This window comes from Polypterus senegalus, chromosome 5 (assembly GCF_016835505.1).
Source record: "Polypterus senegalus isolate Bchr_013 chromosome 5, ASM1683550v1, whole genome shotgun sequence".
NCBI lineage: Eukaryota > Metazoa > Chordata > Cladistia > Polypteriformes > Polypteridae > Polypterus > Polypterus senegalus.
The window spans coordinates 194,873,315-194,895,897 of NC_053158.1; the positions used below are offsets into that span (position 1 = coordinate 194,873,315).

Consider the following 22,583-nt stretch of genomic DNA (forward strand, 5'->3'; position numbering starts at 1 on the left):
CTGTACATGAATCAAAAGATGGAAAATAATGCTTACAGTTGACTACTTATAACTTTATTTACACTTACCATTTCATCCTACTTTTTAAAAAACCTCTGTGGTGACCTAAGCATGTGCTTATTTTGCTCAATGGTTACTCCAGAGCTTCTTCGGCAATCGCAGAGGTGGAGGAGAGGACCTCCTTCAAAGTCAGAAGTGGTCAAATCTAAAAATAATTGTATAAAAACTTTCATAGGCAGGGGAAAAGTTGGGGGTTTGGCCAAAAAGGGAAAATGGTGCCTACTGACCCACTTCCAGAACTGATTATCATAGACAGTGGAAAGTATCTACATGAAAACATTAAAAACATTTCACAAATATATTTTCTGTTAGCTGCACCCCATCCTGACAGCATCTTTATAAATATCATTAGCTGTGCCACCCGTCTAAGACAAACTGAAATCTAAGTAAATGGTAAATGGTAAATGGCCTGTATTTGATATAGCGCCTAACTAGAGTTCAAGAACCCCCTAGTAATCAAGGTAGACCTCAGTGTGAATGTTTGCAGTGCACCCTACAATGCATATGTCTGTTATATGCCATCTGGTATGGGATTCATAAAAGCAGTGTTATTGTTTGTTATGTGCCATCTTTGGAATAACAAAAACAATGCAGTTAGTTGTCCCTGTTATATACAACTTGGTATGGGATTTATAAGTGTTAATGTTGGAGATGCACCATTCATTGGAATGAAAAGTGCAATGCATGTGCCTATTATATGCCTTTTGGTAAGGATTCATAAAAGCAGGGTTAATGTTTGGGATGTGCCATCACTTAGAATAACAAATACAATGCATTTGCCTCTGTTATATGCTATTTGGTATGGGATTCATAAATGTTAAAGATTTTTGATGCGCTATCTGTTGGAATGACAAATGCAATGCATACTGTATGTCCTTGTTATATGCCAATTGGTGTAGGGGTCATAAAAATACTGTTAATGTTTGTAATGCATTTGTCATTCCAGTTGATGGCGCAATGCATTGTACTACTTCAAATATTTGTGATGTGCCATCTTTTGGAGTGACAGAAGCATAGCAACTAGATGGACACCTCAGAGGCACTTAACTTTTTATTAAGGTGGACTGATACTGCTTGTAGTACTTTGTTTTCCTAATATTTTCCATCTCTGAATGTATTTATTTTTTTTTTGCTCAGTTGTTTAACGTTTCTAAGACGCATGCTTGAGCCTTCTGCTGAACGTGCATCAATTTATAGTGTGATAACCATATGTGAGTTTGAACCAACCCTTTCAAAATTTGGTAGTTTTAAAGTTTGACAAGAAAAAAAAATGTAATGTTGTGTCATCACATCATACAGCACACAAAATGTAACAACGCAAAAAATACAAATTTTAACAAGAATAAAACAAAAATAGCTGGAGGCCTACTCCGTCCAATTCTGCTGTCCCCGATTATTGCCATAAGCATACATTTTCTGCCAATACACATGCCCTGTCAGTTTTAGGCCACGTATGCTATACGCCGTTTACTGACGGGTCAACAATCCAATTTTGCTAAAGCAAGTTTACGCCTCTGTAGACGGAGCAGACAACGTTGTTTTCCTAATCAGCTCTTCATTTTGTTTGCCTTGTGAATATGAGGCAGCCTCAGCTGCTACGTTTGCCTTCATTTTCCATCTCCACAGTTGTATCGGCATGTGCTGCGTTGTCTCAGCAGGTAACGAAATGCCCATTCCCCATGGCAGCTTCCAGATGTGCTCAGCTGCGGTACAAATTACACACGAAAATTTCTTCTGGTTGACAAATTCCTCCCATTATCTCACTTCTATCAGTGTAGCACACCCCTAGTACAAAGCCTATTGGTATTTTGTCATTATACCATGAAAAGTGGGTAATGTTTGAGCACTTTATGAGCTGTCAGTTTCCAGTTCACTGGCTCCAGAGTACAGAAAGGGCATCTTCCTGCTGGCCGATTCTGTAACACTCCTGCTTTGTAGTTCCAGGTTACTGGGAGCTTCACTGTGGGTATCTTTAATGTTCTCAGGTGTTCCTGCATTTTCAACTATACCGGTCTTCATACATAACCCAAAAAACGTAAGAAACACTGGAATAAAAACGAGGCCATGAACAGCCCCAAAACCAATGACTAAAAACATGATTTTAAAAAACGTACGGAAAATGTAGCTTTCTGCAGCAGCCAGCACCACGACCCCCACAATCGTGGAGATGGCCCCCTGAAGGATGGGATAACCAAGGAGATAAAGTGCATCTGTGGCTTTCTCATTAATGGTGGACTTCTTGCTTGAGACATAGGCATAGGAGATGTGGGCCGAAAAATCCACAGAGAAGCCAATGCAGATGACCAGATTGATCATGGAGATGGAGTCTAGGTTTATGTTCCAGAATGCCATGAATCCTGCCACTCCCACAATGACCGATACAATCGCAAAGGTCACCCATGCAGCACAAAGTGGATTGGGAATCAGAAGAAGTGAGATCACTAACATCACCACCGTGGCCACTGCAGTGTTCTGGATGGTGTTGCTGACAATGACCAAGTACTGGTCAAAGTAGATGAAGGCCGGGTGGTACACCACAAGGGGAACAACACAGCTCTCCGCTATCTCTCTCAGCTCAGTCAGCATGTTCTTTTCAGCAACTGCACTGGTGATATTTACAGCTTGAATAAAGAAACGAGAAGCGTCGATGACACCACCTGACAAATAAACATCCTGGCTAAAATCTGGAAATAGATGAAAAAATGCTGGCAATCTGTTTATGAATCCATTTTGATTATCTAGGACGATATTGGATCTTTGCGCAAATATCATGTAGAACTTAAGCCAGGATACAGAGAGTTGTTTTTCAATATAAGGAAGGTCATTCAGTTTATCGATGCAGCTTTCAATATCTTTACGGACGGTGTTATTCCAGTAGTCTGCTTTTTTTGGAATCATAACCATTATGTTTGCCCCATATTCTGAAAAATATGTGTTCGCATGGTCATAATACCTTACTATGTAGGAATGATCTAAGGCCAGATTTCTAAGATCTATTCCTTCCTTTATCTGAAAACATCCATAAATGCTGGCTGCTAGATACCCAGCATACAGGAGGACCACAAATACTTTGGTCCAGTTCTTTGTCAGAAAAGGCCCATAGTACTTCTTGAAGAAGACGTTCATTGGGTGTTCAGTCTCTGTACCAGTGGACACATTATATAGACCTCCTACACAGCAGAGGCTGTAGGCTTCAGAGCAATCTAGTGGGCAGTTGTTTGGGACCTTCATACAAGTTAGAGAATGTCTGTTCTCTGCCTCTCTTTTACCATTCAGAGCTAAAACAGACCCAAAGAAGGTAATGTTGAACACGTAGCATAAGAGAACGGCGGTGCCAGTGTAAAGACAGAAGGACTGTACTGATCTGAAGGGAGTGTTGATTCCGATGTAGAAGGCCAAGACATCTGTCAATGTGGTGATGGTGATGGAGACGGCGGCCTCTCTGTATGTCTCTGCCATGCGGTCTTCCACCGAGTCATGAACTTTTGTTTGCTGCCAACACGCAATCATAATGAACATATCGTCTATTCCAATACCTAGGAAACAATATCAATCAGAGAATATTTCAAATTTAGTACCAAACGTACTCAGAAATGAATAAATAACTATCGTATATAGTTTTCTGGTTATTACGCTCCTGCTGACCAACCACACGCTGTCTCTGTGGTGCACAAACCAGTCCTTGAGAGCAGAGAGAGAAGGCGAGTGCCCCGTAACACTCAGCTGGCAGGCTGAACAATACAGAGACTGCAGGAGACAACAGTGCATTTACAGAGCTACAACTCACCCAAACACTGGCAGCCTACAGTATATTAGAGAAGCCACATCCGTTTAAGGATTTAAATCAAGGATGAGACTCCTCTCACACTGTATTCCCTTAACTGCAGTAATCATTAGCAGGTCTTTTCTAGTTTCAAAGTCAAAGCAAACTTTATTGTCATCTCAACCATATACAAGTATACAGATAGACGAAATTGCAAAGCTCAGGGTCCACAGTGTAACAACATGAAGTGCAAATAAAAAAAAAAAAATGTAATTAAATTAAAATTAGAATTAAAAATTAAAATTGAAGCACAAACAAGGCAAGACATTGTGCAAATACAAGACAAAGAAGTAGCAGCAATATTGACGTGTAATAAGCAACATGAATGTTGATGCAATGTATGGTATTGTAAATACATATAGTCAATAAATATGTAATATAATAAATAAATAATAGATATAGATAATACAGCTCAGTGTGAGGTAGTACAGAAATGGCTGCATGACTCAGTGTATGATAAAAGTTGTTTAAGACATGTGTACACAGTGACAGGTCAGAATGTATCAAAGAATGTCAAAGTGCAGTGTCAAAATCCTTAAAGGTCAGTATGAGATTTTCAGTTCTTTTCTCTATGCTCACTCGTCTTTGCTGGAAAGTGACTTACATGTATAAAAGTTCTGTTTTTAGTGGTGGTTGAGGCCGTGTGGAAGACCCTAGGGGGCAGCATGGTGTTAAGGAGCCTGACAGCTTGGGGGTAAAAAAGCTCTCCTGCAGCCTGGAAGATCTGACTCTGATGCTGTGGTATCTTCTCTTGGATGGCAGAAGAGTGAAAAAGTCCATGTGAGGGGTGTAAGGGGTCCTGCGCAGTGCTGCAGGCCTTGCGAACACTGAGTTTGTAAAATATGTCCTGTAGTGAAGGGAGAGGCACCCCAATAATGTTCTCTGCTGTCTTCAATATCCCTTGCAGGCGCTTGTTTTTTCCCTTCTTGATGTCTTTGTCTTTGGTGTATGTGTCATCCGATAGGACTATCTGTTTTCAGATATTTACCTTCCAAACAAAACTGTCCTTGGTTGCACAATGAGGCTGATCCGGGACATTTGGGATATGGATATAAACCCACCCTGTATGTAAGTAGGTGCTGTATTAGTACATCTTGGTGTATATATCTTTTTCATTATACTTTTCTGTTCATGTTTCAACCTTATATTTTGTGTTTGTGTTGCATTTCACATTATTCTCTATTTTCTATCATTTACTTCAGTTGCTATTATTTTAATTTTAATAAATACTGTTTTGCTTTTAAATTTCTATACTTTGTACATCTTGAGTGACTGAAGTAATAAAGTAGATGCAATTAACATGTGCATGGATTTGAGTTTGAAAGTACAGGGAGTGCAGAATTATTAGGCAAGTTGTATTTTTGAGGATTAATTTTAATATGGAACAAACACAGTGCTATCAGTCAATCCAAAATGTTAATAAACCTGAAACCTGAATGTTTCACAACGGAAATGTGAGTGTGAACATCATCAGGGGAATACATATGTGCGCACAATTATTAGGCAACTATTAGTGTGCAGATTTATTATGCAACTAAAGGAAAAATGAAAACTTTCCCATCTCACTTGTTTATTTTCTTCTGTTATAGTGAGAATAATAAACAAACACCTCAAAATTTACAAATAAACATCTCTGACATTTCAAAAAAAAATAAATCAATCAATGAATGACCAATATAGCCACCCTTCTTTCCAATAACAGTCATAAGCCTTTCCATTCATGGAGTCTGTCAGTTTCTTGATCTGTTGACGATCAGCTTTTTGTGGAGCAGTGACTACAGCCTCCCAGACACTCTTCAGAGAGGTGTATTGTTTTTCTCCCCCGTAAATCTAGCGTTTAAGAAGTGCCCACAAGTTCTCGATAGGGTTTAGGTCAGATGAGGAAGGGGGGCCATGTCATTATTCCTTCATCTTTAAGGCCTTTACTGGCTGGCCACGCAGTGGAGAACTTCGATGCAAGTGATGGAGCATTGGCCTGCATAAAATCATGGTCTTTTTCCTGTATCACTGTTTGAAGAAAGTGTCTTTGAAAAACTGGCAGTAGGTTTGGGAGTTGATTTTGACTTCATCTTCAATGCAAAAAGGTCCAACTAGCTCATCTTTAAAAATACCAGCTCATACCAGTACCCCACCTCCACGTTGGAGTGGAGCTCTGTGCCCATTACTGATCCACAGGTCCATCCATCTGGTCCATCAAGAGTCACTCTCATCTCATCGGTCCATAAAACCTTTGAAAAAATCTGTCTTCAGATATTTCTTGGCCCAGTTTTGACGTTTCAACTTATGTTTCTTGTTCAGTGGTGGTTGGGTTTCAGCCCTCCTTACCTTGGCCATGTCTTTGAGCACTGAACACCTTGTACTTCTGGGCACTCCAGGTAGGTTGCAGCTCTGGAATATGAAAGTACTGGAGGATAATGGGTTTCTGGTAGCTTCACGTTTGATTCTTCTCAAATCTTTGGCAGCTAATTTGCGTCTTTTGTTCTCAACACGTTTCTTGCGACCCTGTTGACTATTTGCAACAAAATGTTTGATGGTTCTGTGATCACACACCAATATCTTAGCAATTCCAAAAGTGCTGCATCCCTCTGAAAGACTTTTTACAATTTTTGACTTTTCAGAGTCAGTTAAATCTCTTTTTTGGCCCATTTTGCCCGAGGAAAACTAGCTGCCTAATAATTCTGCACACCTTGATATAGGGTGTTGATCTCCTTAGGCCACACCCTCCCTCATTACACAAATACACATCACCTGACGTGCTTAAATCCAATAAGCATTCAAGTTAATACAGCTTGGAGTTGGAATATACGCATTAAAAATGATGATATGGTCAAAATACTCACTTGCCTAATAATTGTGCACACAGTGTATACATTCGCCACAAAACAGGAAAATGTGTATGGCAAAAAAACCCAAAAACCTTTATAAAACCTGCTGTTTGCACATTTGTAGGCCATTTACCCTTTATAAATCACATTCATCTTGTAAATGTGCATATATGAACACGCTTCAAACCCTGCCCGGCTGCCACCCTGAAACAACCATACATGGATGAGCTATGTTAATTAACTTCATACATTTGCAATCACGATTCTGTAGACCCTCACTCACTGGTAGAACAACCATCCACCTTACACCTTCAGACACCGGCACCTGCATTTGAGTAGAGGAGTAGAGGACTGCACTCCACAACTTAGCATTGTAGTGTCTATCCTCTGTGGTTTGGGGTTCACGGAAAGGCATAAGGTGCCAGCATCCAAGTGGGTAGCCACTATCATCTGCCACCTAATGACTGCTGTTACAATGACTAATATAGGCCATACTCTACGTAAAACTGAGGGTTCAACCAATTACCTTACCAACAAGCCAGCCACCACTTAACAGTACCATTATGTCTGCCAAAGTTACTTCGCCTCAAAATAAATCTCAGGTTGACACAGGACATTGAGCCATGACATTTGTCAGTCACATCTTGGCTTGGCAACAATGTCACTGTTTATGAACAGTAGTGCATAAACATTTGTATGAACAGTCTATATTAAATGGCAAGGGACCTTGTGTGTGGCTGTAATATGTGTCACTGTATTGTGTGCCTTTAATTTTCTCTCTCAGTAATACTGGTTTGTATTTCCGTGAAATGCCTGTAATTTTGTCTGACAGTAATACAGTGGAACCTCGGTTCACGACCATAATCCGTTCCAGACCGTATGAACTGTATGTAAATATATATTTTTTTAAGTTTTTAAGCACAAATATAGTTAACTATAGCATAGAAAGCACAGCGTAATAGTAAACTAAATGTAAAAACATTGAATAACACTAAGAAAACCTTGAACAACAGAGAAAACTAACACTGCAGGAATCTGCGCTATAGCCTTATGACCCGCTCGCTAAAAACTCTTTTTTTAATGAGTTTTAAGCACAGGGGAAAAAATGAACATTTGAAAAATCTGTAATTTAATAAACAACCAAGAAAAGTAACATTGCAACGATGGACGCGTGCGCCTGTGTGTGTGTCTCTCTTGCGGGCCTGCGTGTGTGTGTGTGTGTGTGTGTGTGTGTCTCTCGCGTGTGTCTCTTAAGCGCGCGCCTCTGTGTCTGTGTGTCTGTCTGTCTCTCGCCTGTGTGTGTGTCTGTCTGTCGCACGTGTGTGTGTGTGTGTGTGTGGGTGTGTGACTCGTGCATGCGTGACTCGTGTGTGCGTGCGTTATTCGCGCACGCCTGTCTGTCTGTCTCTGTCTCTCACTGCACAGGAAGAGACTGAACACGTGCTGTGTGGCCCCGCGCATGCGCACTTCACCAGACGACACACAAACGGACACTGGACGCACACAAGGGTTTTATTAAAGTGTATATATACAGTGGAGGAAATAATTATTTGACCCCTCACTGATTTTGTAAGTTTGTCCAATGACAAAGAAATGAAAAGTCTCAGAACAGTATTATTTCAATGGTAGGTTTATTTCAACAGTGGCAGATTGCACATCAAAAGGAAAATCGAAAAAATAACTTTAAATAAAAGATAGAAATTGATTTGCATTTCATTGAGGGAAATAAGTTTTGAACCCTCTAACAAAAAGACTTAATACTTAGTGGAAAAACCCTTGTTTGCAAGCACAGAGGTCAAACGTTTCTTGTAATTGATGACCAAGTTTGCGCACATTTTAGGAGGAATGTTGGTCCACTCCTCTTTGCAGATCATCTCTAAATCCCTAAGGTTTCGAGGCTGTCTCTGTGCTACTCTGAGCTTGAGCTCCCTCCATAGGTTTTCTATTGGATTAAGGTCCGAGACTGACTAGGCCACTCCATGACCTTAATGTGCTTCTTCTTGAGCCACTCCTTTGTTGCCTTTGCTGTATGTTTTGGGTCATTGTCGTGCTGGAACACCCATCCACGACCCATTTTCAGTTTCCTGGCAGAGGGAAGGAGATTGTCGCTCAGGATTTCACGATACATGGCTCCGTCCATTTTCCCGTTAATGCGATTAAGTTGTCCTGTGCCCTTAGCAGAAAAACACCCCCAAAGCAAAATGTTTCCACCCCCATGCTTGACGGTGGGGACGGTGTTTTGGGGGTCATAGGCAGCATTTTCTTCCTCCAAACACAGCGAGTTGAGTTAATGCCAAAGAGCTCTATTTTGGTCTCATCAGACCACAGCACCTTCTCCCAGTCACTCTCTGAATCATTCAGGTGTTCATTGGCAAACTTCAGACGGGCCTGCACATGTGCCTTCTTGAGCAGGGGACCTTGCAAGCCCTGCAGGATTTTAATCCATTGCGGTGTAATGTGTTTCCAATGGTTTTCTTGGTGACTGTGGTCCCTGCTAATTTGAGGTCATTAACTAACTCCTCCCGTGTAGTTCTAGGATTCTTTTCACCTTTCTCAGAACCATTGACACCCCACGAGGTGAGATCTTGCGTGGAGCCCCAGAGCGAGGTCGATTGATGGTCATTTTGTGCTCCTTTCATTTTCGAACAATCGCACCAACAGTTGTCACCTTCTCTCCCAGCTTCTTGCTAATGGTTTTGTAGCCCATTCCAGCCTTGTGCAGGTCTACAATTTTGTCTCTGACATCCTTGGACAGCTCTTTGGTCTTTCCCATGTTGTAGAGTGTGGAGTCTGCTTGATTGATTGATTCTGTGGACAGGTGTCTTTTATACAGGTGACTAGTTAAGACAGGTGTCCTTAATGAGGGTGACTAATTGAGTAGAAGTGTCTAACCACTCTGTGGGAGCCAGAACTCTTAATGGTTGGTAGGGGTTCAAAAACTTATTTCCCTCAATGAAATGCAAATCAATTTCTATCTTTTATTTAAAGTTATTTTTTCGATTTTCCTTTTGATGTGCAATCTGCCACTGTTGAAATAAACCTACCATTGAAATGATACTGTTCTGAGACTTTTCATTTCTTTGTCATTGGACAAACTTACAAAATCAGTGAGGGGTCAAATAATTATTTCCTCCACTGTATATATATATATTTATATTCATAGCATCCATAGTCTTGAGTCTCGATCTGATTGTATGGCTGGTTACCTATCAGGTAACGCATGTGCTTGGTCTGCCAGTCTGCAAACATCCGCCACGGGCCCTCTCAGTTGCAAGAAGCAGATCATGGAATGTTACATAATGCAAAGAGTACGTCCAAGATACAATTCCCGCGAGGGGTGCAGTGGAGTGTGTACGCCTGATGAGTCGAAATAAGGGCGAAACACGTGTCATATATATATGAATTTTTTAGGGTTACTCCGATATTCATCCTGAAGACACAAATGGCAGGTGAATGGTGACTCTAAAATGGCCTAGTATGAGTGACTACAGAAAAGACCAAACCACATTAAGACTCACCCTACCGTACTTCTATCTGATTATTCATAAAAGCATATTATTATTTTCAGTGTGTGAAAGTAACATTTTTATTTTCTCTGCATTTTACTTAATGCTTACATGGATAAATAACTTGTTCTTACCCAGAATGAGGAATGGAGAATTAGCCACGGTCATAGCAAAAGGCACACCACAGTAAAGCAGCAAACCGAATCCAGACAGGACAGCAATACCTGCTGAGAGAACTCCTAATGTTGCAACCCAGGCCTTGTTCCTCACACAGTCAAACCTGAACAGTAATCAAATCTGCAAATTAGAACATTGTAGTGCTTGCCCATTTATTTTCTGAATCTACTTCATATTCCACCCAAAAATGTACTTGTATATGTCACTTACCTCATGTAGTGAAGTGGCACAGTGGAGCAGTGACCGTGCTAGTGCTGCTGCCCCACAGTAAGGAGACTTGGGTTTGCACCCTGGGTCCTCCCTGTATGGAGTTTGCATGTTCTTCCCGTGTTTATGTGGGTTTCCTCTGGGTGCTCCGCTTTCCTCCCACAGTCCAAAGACATGCAGGTTAGGTGAATTGAAGATCCTAAATTGGTCCTACTGTGTGCTTGGTGTGTGTGTGTATGCCCAGCGATGGACTTGTGTTCTGTCCAGCGATGGACTAGTGTTCTGTCCAGAGTTTGTTCCCCACCCTGCATGCTATGTTAGCTGGGACAGGCTCCAGCAGACCCCCCTGACCCTGTTCATCACAAAGCAGGTTAAAAAATGATTGACTGACTGACCTCATGTAGTTGTCATACAGTCATGTGAAAACATTAGGACACCCTTTGAAAGCATGTGGTTTTTGTAACATTTTTAATAAATGGTTATTTCATCTCCGTTTCAACAATACAGAGAGATTAAAGTAATCCAACTAAACAAAGAAAACTGAAGAAAAGTCTTTTCAAGATCTTCTGTAAATGTCATTCTACAAAAATGCCTATTCTAACTGAGGAAAAGATAGGACACCCTCACATGTATTCCCTCTTAAATTGGCTCAGATCTCACACAGGTATATCACACCAGGTGCACATAATTAGTAGATCGTTACTCTGCATGTTGAATGAGGCTTGCCCTATTTAAACCTCAGACATTTAGTTTGGTGTGCTCCTGACTGTTGAAGTGAGAGTGAGCACCATGGTGAGAACAAAAGAGCTGTCAGAGGACTTCAGAAAAAAGATTGTAGCAGCCTATGAGTCTGGGAAGGGATTTAAAAGATCTCAAAAGATTTTGAAATCAGCCATTCCACTGTCCGGAAGATAGTCTACAAGTGGAGGGCTTTCAAAACAACTGCCAACATGCCCAGGACTGGTCGCCCCAGCAAGTTCACCCCAAGAGCAGACCGCAAGATGCTAAAAGAGGTCTCCAAAACCCTAAAGTGTCATCTCGAGAACTACAGCAGGCTCTGGCTACTGTTGATGTAGAAGTACATGCCTCTACAATCAGAAAGAGACTGTACAAGTTTAACTTGCATGGGAGGTGTGCAAGGAGGAAACCTTTGCTTTCCAAGAGAAACATCGAGGCCAGACTGACATTTGCCAGAGATAAAGTTGACAAAGACCAGGACTTCTGGAATAATGTTCTTTGGACAGATGAGTCCAAAATTGAATTATTTGGACACAACAGCAGAGGACATGTTTGGCGTAAACCAAACACAGCATTCCAAGAAAAGAACCTCATACCAACTGTGAAGCATGGAGGTGGAAGTGTCATGGTTTGGGGCTGCTTTGCTGCAGCAGGACCTGGTCAGCTCACCATCATAGAATCCACGATGAATTCTACTGTGTATCAGAAGGTGCTTGAAGAACATGTGAGACCATCAGTTAGAAAATTAAAGCTGAAGCGGAACTGGACCATGCAACATGACAATGACCCAAAACATACTAGTAAATCAACCAAAGATTGGCTGAAAAAGAAGAAATGGAGAGTCCTGGAATGGCCAAGTCAAAGTCCAGATTTGAATCCCATTGAGATGCTGTGGGGTGACTTGAAAAGGGCTGTGCGTGCAAGAAACCCTCAAACATCTCACAGCTGAAAAAGTTCTGCATTGAGGAGTGGGGTAAAATTTCCTCAGACCGATGTCGAAGACTGGTAGATGGCTACAAGAACCGTCTCACTGCAGTTATTTCAGCCAAAGGAGGTAACACTCGCTATTAGGGGCAAGGGTGTCCTATCTTTTCCTCAGTTAGAATAGGCATTTTTGTAGAATGACATTTACAGAAGATCTTGAAAAGACTTTTCTTCAGTTTTCTTTGTTTAGTTGGATTACTTTAATCTCTCTGTATTGTTGAAACGGAGATGAAATAACCATTTATTAAAAATGTTACAAAAACCACATGCTTTCAAAGGGTGTCCTAATGTTTTCACATGACTGTCGGCTCGGTTTGCGTTTCGACTGCAGTTTAGTACCGCTTTAGAGTGGGTGGGATTATTCACGTGTCGTTATAGTTGCGCCGCCTCTACTGCAGTGACACCGTGGAACTTTTACAACAACACGCAGACAACGACGACACTTTAGCTCGATGACGCGCAAGGTTAAGCATCTAAAAAAAGCACATCACTAGCTAACTTTTATCACTGTTGCAAAGCATAAAATGAACTTAACTGCTAGTGTAACATTAAAATGCTGATTATGTATATTACAGATCTTCCACATTTTGCAAAAAAGTCGCCGCAACAGACCATCTGTTTGGACATTTAACCGTGCTTCAGAGTGGTGGGATGTGATTGTTCCCGGTTTTACAAACACTCAGTGGCTGGAGAACTTTCGAAACTTCCGCGTGTCTGTACCTTTAAAGAAAAGAATAGCCAGTGACGCAGTAATGACGATTTTCTCCGGCCAATCAGTGACCAGCAGAGTTTACACGTCACATTTTGGTAACGGTTCAGCACGCTTGGAACCTCGGCTGAGGTGGTACTAAAAAAAGTACTGTTCCCAGTGGAAAGCCCCGCAAAAGTGAGCTGTACTGAACCGTGTCGTGCCGTACTATGTAGTGGAAAAGCGGCTTAAAAGTTAAAATAAAAAAAGGGTGAATACATTATCAGGAAGAGAATATGCCTCAGACTTGTGCATATCTGACATACTTCAACAAGCAGAAAGTCAGTTCACCCATGTAGTTTCACAGTTTGCTACTAAATAATTCCAATGTATTCCACTGGATGTTAATACAAACACAGTGACAAGAAGCAGGTCTGCAATTAAAATGTTTGCTCACGGTTGAGCATGTTCCATTTTCATTCATGAGAGCATTTTCCAGAAGTGTTTTATTTAATAATAAATTAGTAAAAATACATGCGTCTGAGATGTTGTGAGCATACAACTGGGAGAATTGACATGTGGATTATGCAAGTCTTCCAATGCCTTCCAATGAGGAAGCAGAGCCTGGGGACTCTGAGGTGGGCTCTTCCATCTCTGGGACTGAAGTCACCAAGGTGGTCAAAAAACTCCTTGGTGGCAGGGCCCCGGGGGTGGACAAGATACGCCCAGAGTTCCTTAAGGCTCTGGATGTTGTAGGACTGTCTTGGTTGACACGTTTCTACAACATTGCATGGACATCAGGGACAGTGCCTCTAGATCGGCAGACCGGGGTGGTGGTCCCCCTCTTTAAAAAGGGGGACCGGAAGGTGTGTTCCAACTACAGAGGGATCACACTCCTCAGCCTCCCTGGAAAAGTCTATTTGGGGGTTCTGGAGAGGAGGGTCCGTCGGATAGTCGAACCTCGGATTCAGGAGGAACAGTGTGGTTTTCATCCTGGTCGCGGAACAGTGGACCAGCTATATACCCTTAGCAGAATCCTGGAGGGTGCATGGGAGTTTGCCCAACCAGTCTACATGTGCTTTGTGGACTTGGAAAAGGCGTTCGACCCTGTCCCTCGGGGAATCCTGTGGGGAGTGCTCCGGGAGTATGGGGTACCGGACCCCCTGATAAGAGCTGTTTGGTCTCTGTACAACCGGTGTGAAAGCTTGGTCCGCATTGCCGGTAGTAAGTCGAGCCCGTTTCCAGTGAGAGTTGGACTCCGCCAGGGCTGCCCTTTGTCACCGATTCTGTTCATGACTTTTATGGACAGAATTTCTAGGCGCAGCCAGGGTGTTGAAGGGGTCCGGTTTGGTGGACTCAGGATTGGGTCACTGCTTTTTGCAGATGATGTTGTCCTGTTTGCTTCATCAGGCTGTGATCTTGAGCTCTCTCTGGATCGGTTCGCAGCCGAGTGTGAAGAGGCTGGGATGAGAATCAGCACCTCCAAATCCGAGACCATGGTCCTCAGCCGGAAAAGGGTGGAGTGCCCTCTCAGGGTTGGGGTAGAAATCCTGCCCCAAGTGGAGGAGTTTAATTATCTTGGGGTCTTGTTCACGAGTGAGGGAAGAATGGAGCGCGAGATCGACAGGCGGATCGGTGCGGCCTGCGGGCTCTGCATCGGTCTGTTGTGGTGAAAAAGGAGCTGAGCTGTAAGGCAAAGCTCTCAATTTACCAGTCGATCTACGTTCCTACCCTCACCTATGGTCATGAGCTATGGGTAGTGACCGAAAGAACGAGATCACGAATACAAGCCGCTGAAATGAGTTTCCTCCGCAGAGTGTCTGGGCTTTCCCTTAAAGATAGGGTGAGAAGCTCAGTCATCCGGGAGGGGCTCAGAGTAGAGCTGCTGCTCCTCTATATCGAGAGGAGTCAGATGAGGTGGCTCGGGCATCTGATCAGAATGCCTCCTGGACGCCTCCCTGGTGAGGTGTTCTGGGCACGTCCAACTGGGAGGAGGCCCCGGGGAAGACCCAGGACACTATGTCTCCCGGCTGGCCTGGGAACGCCTTGGGATTCTCCCGGAAGAGCTAGAAGAAGTGGCCGGGGAGAGGGAAGTCTGGGCCTCTCTGCTTAAGCTGCTGCCCCCGCGACCCGATCTCAGATAAGCGGAAGAGGATGGATGGATGGATGGATTATGCAAGTCGAGTAATGTCAGATATTCTTTCATAAACGTTTTTGCTGTTGTCCAGTGTAGCTCATCACAGACACCTGCTTTATCAGAAACTTTGTTATCTCCATTCCACTTGAAAATGTGAAATTAAACATTTTTCTTTTCCATTACTACAAACTACATGGGGTACATTGTTTTTAAGCAGAGTATTGCTTTAAGACCCTAGGTAGCTGAAGCTTAATGTGGCAGAATGGGTGCATTACATTTACATTTAATCTATTAATCAAACTGTATCACAGTGTCCCAAGAAAACAACACTTTTTATCTAATTAAACAGTTTGTAATATGCCTGCACAACAGTGTTTTACAGTAACAAAAATATATGATCTTTACACAATAAAATACTTAAGCAATCAACTAATAGCAAAGTGACTGAAAAGCCTTATTTTCAAAAATATGACTTACTAATTAACAGTAAGATCTAACTGGTGGCTACCTCTCACTGTTCCCTGAATAGAGATGAATGAAGAAGAAAAAGAAATGCGGAGAGAATTACTTCCTCTGTGCTTTAAGAGCTTATTCTAAAATATTATTGATTAGATCCTGCCAGGCTTTGGAAAAATTCTGTACAGATCCTCTAACTGAATAATTGATTTTTTCCAATTTCAAATAGTATAAAACATCAGTTACCCACTGACTTAAAAGAGGAGAGTTAGGATTCTTCCAGTTTAGCAAAATAAGTCTGCATGCCAATAGTGTAGTGAATGCAATCACAGTTTGTTTGTCCTTCTCCACTTTAAACCCATCTGGAAGAACCCCAAACACAGCTGCTAATGGGTTAGGAGAAATTGTGACACCAGGGCTGTCTGAAAGGCACCTAAAAATTTTTGTCCAGTTAATTTGGTGCAGGCCCAGAACATGTGGCCCAGTGAGGCTGGAACTCGTTGCAGCGTTTGCAGGTTGGATCTTGCCCTGGAAACATTTTGGACAGTTTTAAGCGAGACAGATGTGCTCGATATATAATTCTGAGTTGAATAATTGTATGCTTTGCGCATATGGAGCTCAAGTGAATTCTCTGCATTGCTACCTTCCACTCCTTTTCTGATATGTTGAGTGAGAGATCTTTTTCCCATTGTCCTCTTGGATCTTAAGAAGGGAGGGACTTTAAAATAATTTTATATATTGCAGAAATGCTGTCCGAGTCCTCGAAATTGAGCAATATTTTTTCCAGCACAGAGGAGGGTGTGAGATGAGAAAAATCAGGCAGGTTCTGTTTGACAAAGTTTCTAATTTGAAGATAGTGAAAGAAATGTGTAGCTGGAAAGTTAAATTTGGAATGTAATTGTTCATAGGATGCAAAGATGTTGTCTATATAAAGATCTCTAAGCAATTTAATCCCAAATCTTTTCCAGATATTAAAACTGCATATGTTTGCGAGGGTTGAAAAAGGTGGTTCTCTTGCAGAGGTGCCACAGATAAAAGATTCTCCATCTTAAAATGCTTTCTACATTGGTTCCATATTCTGAGTGAGTGAAGCACAATTGGGTTATTAGTATATTGCGATAACTTGCATTTATTGGGGCACAAAGCAGGGAATATAAAGAAGTACTGCAGGATTGTATTTCTATTGCAGACCAATCCTATGTGTGTGTTCATCTATTTATGTCCAGGTTTTTATAGCTTGTATGTTTGCTGCCCAGTAATAAAACTGAAAGTTAGGTAGAGCCATGCCACCTTCTGCCTTAGGTCTTTGTAGGGTCGCTCTTTGGATACGTGGATGTTTTGAGTTCCAAATAAATGAGGTTATGGTTGAATCTAATTGCTTAAAAAAATATTTATTGATGTATATTGGAATGTTTTGAAATAAAAAAGAAGCTTAGGAAGGATATTCATCTTAACAATTCTTCCAGCTAGAGTGAGATCTATGTCTTGCTTAATTTTTTTCATACAGACGGCAGAATTTTGTTGATAAAGAGCTTTATGTTGACTTGTGATATTTACCCCTAGGTATTTAAACTGATCTGCAATGATAAAAGGGAGGGTGTCCAATCTAATATTATATGCTTGAGAATTCACTGGAAAGAGTACACTTTTATTCAAATTAATTCTGAGACCAGAGATCTTTTGAAATTCTGTAAGTGCTGTTAAGACTGCAGGCACAGTATTTTGTGGGTCTGATATATACAGTACCATATCATCTGCATATAGAGAAATTTTCTGTTCCAGTCCTTCTCTGATAATCCTCTTTATCTGATAAGCATTTCGACAATGTATTACCAGTGGTTCAATGGCGACTGCAAACAGTAGCGGTGACAAGGGGCATCCCTGTCTGGTACCATGTTCTAGTTTAAAGTAGTCTGAGCAAATGTTGTTAATACAAACTGAAGCTTCTGGATTGGTATACAATAGTTTGATCCATGCACAAATATTCAGGCCAAACCCAAATTTCTCTAATGTAGTGAAAAGGTAGGTCCATTCAATCACGTCAAATGCTTTTTCTGCATCCAACGATAATAATATCTTTGGGGTGTTTGACTTTCCTGGTGAATATATTACATTAAACAGGTTTCGAAGATTGGAAGCTAAGTGTTGACCTTTAATAAATCCAGCTTGATCTTGTGATTTTATCGAAGGCAGCACTGTCTCCATCCTTCTAGCTATGATTTCTGAGAGTATCTTAACATTATTATTCAGAAGTGAAATTGGTCTGTATGATGCACATTGTAACAAGTCCTTATTTGGTTTAGAAAAGACGGTGATTAATGCTTGACGAAAAGTTTGAGGTAGAATTTAATTGTCTCTAGTTTCTGTAAATGTTGCTAATAAAAGGGGAGCAAGCTGAGTAGAGATTTTCTTATAAAATTCTATAGGCTAGCAATCAATGATGTTCTTTTTCTGAAATGCTGTGTTCCTTTTACGCCAGATGTAATGGGACATTTGCCTTCCAAAAATTTCAACTTTTGTCTCATCAGTCCACAAGGTATTTTCCCAAAAGGTCTCTTAGCAAAATTGAGACGAGCCCTAATGTTCTTTTTGCTTAACAGTGGTTTGCGTCTTGGAAATCTGCCATGCAGGCCGTTTTTGCCCAGTCTCTTTCTTATGGTGGAGTCGTGAACACTGACCTTAATTGAGGCAGGTGAGGCCTGCAGTTCTTTAGACGTTGTCCTGGGGTCTTTTGTGACCTCTCGGATGAGTCGTCTCTATGCTCTTGGGGTAATTTTGGTCGGCCAGCCACTCCTGGGAAGGTTCACCACTGTTCCATGTTTTTGCCATTTGTGGATAATGGCTCTCACTGTGCTTCGCTGGAGTCCCAAAGCTTTAGAAATGGCTTTATAACCTTTACCAGACTGATAGATCTCAATTACTTCTGTTCTCATTTGTTCCTGAATTTCTTTGGATCTTGGCATGATGTCTAGCTTTTGAGGTGCTTTTGGTCTACTTCTCTGTGTCAGGCAGCTCCTATTTAAGTGATTTCTTGACTGAAACAGGTGTGGCAGTAATCAGGCCTGGGGGGCTACGGAAATTGAACTCAGGTGTGATACACCACAGTTAGGTTATTTTTTAACAAGGGGGCAATTACTTTTTCACACAGGGCCATGTAGGTTTGGATTTTTTTTCTCCCTAAATAATAAAAACCATCATTTAAAAACTGCATTTTGTGTTTACTTGTGTCATATTTGACTAATGGTTAAATGTGTTTGATGATCAGAAACATTTTGTGTGACAAACATGCAAAAGAATAAGAAATCAGGAAGGGGGCAAATAGTTTTTCACACCACTGTAAGGATTTATAGTAGTTTCTAAATGTGTTCATCATATTTTTATGGTCAATGATTTTATCTCTGTTCGTGTTGGTGATTACTGGGATTGCATTGCGAACTTTTTGCTTGTGGATTTGTTGAGCTAAAAGCTTATTGTTCAGTTTCTTTGCTTGTTAAGAGGCTGAGCTCTGAATACAGAGCCTGCCTTTTCCTATGAAGAGACTCACTTGGACGCCTGGCATGTTCTTCATCTATTCTAGTAATTTTGCTTCTTAGCTCTGATACTTTCTTCGTTTCTAATTTATTTCTGTGGGAAAGATATGAAATAATCTGTCCTCTTAAGAAGGCCTGTAGAGTTTCCCAGAGTATTCCTGCAGAGACCTCGGAGGATGTATTTGTCTCTAGGAAGAAACTGATTTGTTTTAATATAAATTCTGTACAGTTCTCATCTGCTAATAGAAGTGGGTTAACTCGCCATCTGCGAGATGAGTATGTGGGGCATCATGATTTTAGCTCCAAGATCAAAAGGGCATGATCAGAAATAACAAAAGCATTGTACTTGCAAGATTTAATCGTAGGCAAGAAATTATTATCTATAAAGAAATAATCAGTTCTTGAATAGCAATGATGCACTGGTGAGTAGAAGGAATATGTTCTTGAGTTTGTGTTTAGAGACCTCCAGGGGTCTGATAGGTTGTGGCCAGTTAAAAACTGTAATTGTCTTTGCAGTGTTAGATGTCATCCACTCTGTGACAGAAGACCCATCTAAGAGTGGATTTAAGACACAATTAAAGTCCCCAGCCATTATAATTTCATTTGTGTTCATAAGTATTCATTTTGGCAATGGATGCAAATACATATTGCATTAATTCCTTATCATCAACATTGGGTGCATAAACATTTATCAAAATCACTTTACAGTTAAATAAATTGCCCATGACAATCACATATCTCCCTTCAGGATCACATACTATACCTGATACCACAAATGAGACTGTTCTATGTATGAGCATTCCCACACCTCTAGTTTTCTTTGTAAAGCTGGAATGGAACATTTGGCCAGTCTAGTCTTTTTGCAGCCAGAACTGCAACTGCATTACATTTTATTTCATGTTCATAGATCAGAAGTTATTATATATTTAAAAAAAAAAAAAAGACATTTTGTATTATGATGAGTGGCAGCTCCATGTGTACTGCATTTCGATTCAAGACCACGTTTTAATCACAACATGAGTAAAAGTAATTAATTGACCAATCAGCATCAAAAGGTGGGGGCAAGGCGCTATCAACAGTTGAGAAAAGAGGTGTTCCACTTCTAAACATTTCGGTATTCTGGCAGCGAGCATAAGTTTAGTCTATATGAACTGTGGAGTGGTTAACTAAAACAGTATATTAAGTTGCCTAAACGTGAGTTCTTTTTATATGTTAAATTAAGCAGTGTGGTTACACTTTTGAGGTGTGGGTTTTTAGTAAATTACTCAAAATACTGAATATACAATGTATACAATAAATGTACAATATACAATGTACCCCATTTTAGGGCACCATAAAGTTTGGGACAGAACAATGGCAGGTGTGTTAACGCACTCACATTTTTATATTTAGGGTTTTATGTATAAAAACTGTTGTCATTTCTACATGATGTGACCTGAACTGTACATAAATACCTCAAAGTGAGGGGTGGCCTTGGTATGACAGACTGGTGTAAAAAATACGGGTGAGATAAAGTCCAAACGATAGTAGACATGATCAGATGTCTGGCCACGGGAGGTGCCGCTATTAACTCCACAGTTGCACAACTTTGCTGTTGTAAACTCCCCTTTCCAAATATCGAAGTAAGGAATCACTTCTAACGCAATCTGAACTCAGAAAGTACTTTAATTTCTGTTGCTGTATTTTTTTCTGCAAGGACGCACAGAATTAAAGGCCCGAGTGATATGAGAAAAGGACAAACTATTTTCACAACGTGCAGCAAGTAAAGAACGGAATGAATGAAGTACGAAGGCTGAACTTTCACCCGGAAATATGCAAGAAAAATTGTACAAGTGTTTCTAATATTCTGCCATTAGAGGTCGCCATTTAAACTGACAAAGGACTTTCTGACAATACCCTTAAATGAACGTTTTGAGATGTGCACTTCAATCATGTCTGAATTGTTAGATTTGGAATTTTAAACAGTGGAGAAAAGGAGCAAATCAAGTAAAAATTTGTCTTTGTCTAAACATTATGGGGAGCACATGTAATATAGTGAATTAATGAAACATTTGTCAGCATCACCAAGCCTAGTTTAGTCTTCAACAAGTGAAATGTATGCTCAATTGGGTTAAGATCAGGTGAATGACTTGGCCATTCAAGAATTTTCCACTTCTTTGCTTTAATAAACTCTTGGGTTGCTTTGGCTGTATGTTTTGGGTCATTGTCCATCTGTATAATGAAATGCCACCCAATCAATTTGACTGCATTTAGCTGGATTTGAGCAGACAGTATGTCTCTGAACACCTCAGAATTCATTTGGCTGCTTCTGTCCTGTGTCACATCATCAATAAACACGAGTGTCCCAGTGCCACTGGCAGCCATGCACGCCCAACCCATCACACTGCCTGACTCCACCGTGTTTTACAGATGATGTGGTATGCTTTGGGCATTGAGCTGTTCCACGCCTTCTCCATACTTTTTTCTTGCCACCATTCTGGTAGAGGTTGATCTTGGTTTCATCTGTCCAAAGAATGTTTTTCCAGAACTGTGCTGGCTTTTTTAGATGTTCTTTACCAAAGTCCAATCTAGCCTTTCTGTTCTTGAGGCTTATGAGTGGCTTGCACCTTGCAGTGCACCCTCTGGATTTACTTTCATACAGTCTTCTCTTTATGGTAGAGTTGGATATCGATATGCCTACCCCCTGGAGAGTGTTGTTCACTTGGTTGGCTGTTGTGAAGGGGTTTCTCTTCACCATGGAAAAGATTCTGCGATCATCCACCACTGTTGTCTTCCGTGGACGTCCAGGGGCCTCATGTATAACGAACAGCGTGCATAGAACTCACACTATAATATGGCGTAAGCACAAAAGCCGAAATGTGCTTACGCAAAGAAAAATCCAGATGCAGGAATCTGTGCGTACTCCAACTTCCACGTTCTTCCGCTACATAAATCCCGATCAGCGTGAAAACTAACGCTCGTGTACGCGCTTTATGTAACGCCCCAACTCCTCCCAGAATTACGTCTCTTTGAATATCCAAATGAACATAAATCGCCCTTAAGCTCAGCCTTCTGTGAAAAGACAATGGGAAAAGCACGTGGGAAAATATAAGAATTTCAGCGAATACCAAGTGGAGGCAAAGGAAAAACTATTTGTTCAAATAAACCGTGGTATAATCAACAAAAGGAAGTTGATCGAGTGAATTAGCGTGTTGGAGAAACTTGAAAGCTGACGTTCACAAAATCGCACAGTGCCGGAAATAAAAAAGAAGTCACATATCAAAGTCACCATGAAAAGGCGAGTTGTAACCCACTGTCTGAGTGTTATATGAGAGCTTATTAGGGTACAGAGAAAAAAAGGTAAACAGTGGGTAAAAAGCACGAAATGTCAACTTCAATCTCGACATTTCCACTTTAATCACATAGTTTATTTTGTCATTAAAGTAGATCATAAACTTCATCTTAAAATCATT

At 41.0% G+C, this 22,583-nt stretch overlaps 1 protein-coding gene across 1 annotated transcript in view; it reads right to left on the bottom strand.

The window, feature by feature from the left end:
- Positions 1-1,449: 1,449 nt before the first annotated feature.
- The window catches only part of LOC120529766 (patched domain-containing protein 3-like), a 34,982-nt gene continuing 13,848 nt past the window's right edge, over positions 1,450-22,583 (bottom strand). The window contains exons 3-4 of the mRNA XM_039753893.1: positions 10,349-10,494; positions 1,450-3,596 (exon numbers count right to left, since the gene is read on the bottom strand). Of these exons, the coding sequence (XP_039609827.1) occupies positions 1,909-3,596; positions 10,349-10,494 (1,834 nt within the window). The 3' untranslated portion in view covers positions 1,450-1,908. The remainder of the gene's footprint in view (positions 3,597-10,348; positions 10,495-22,583) is intronic.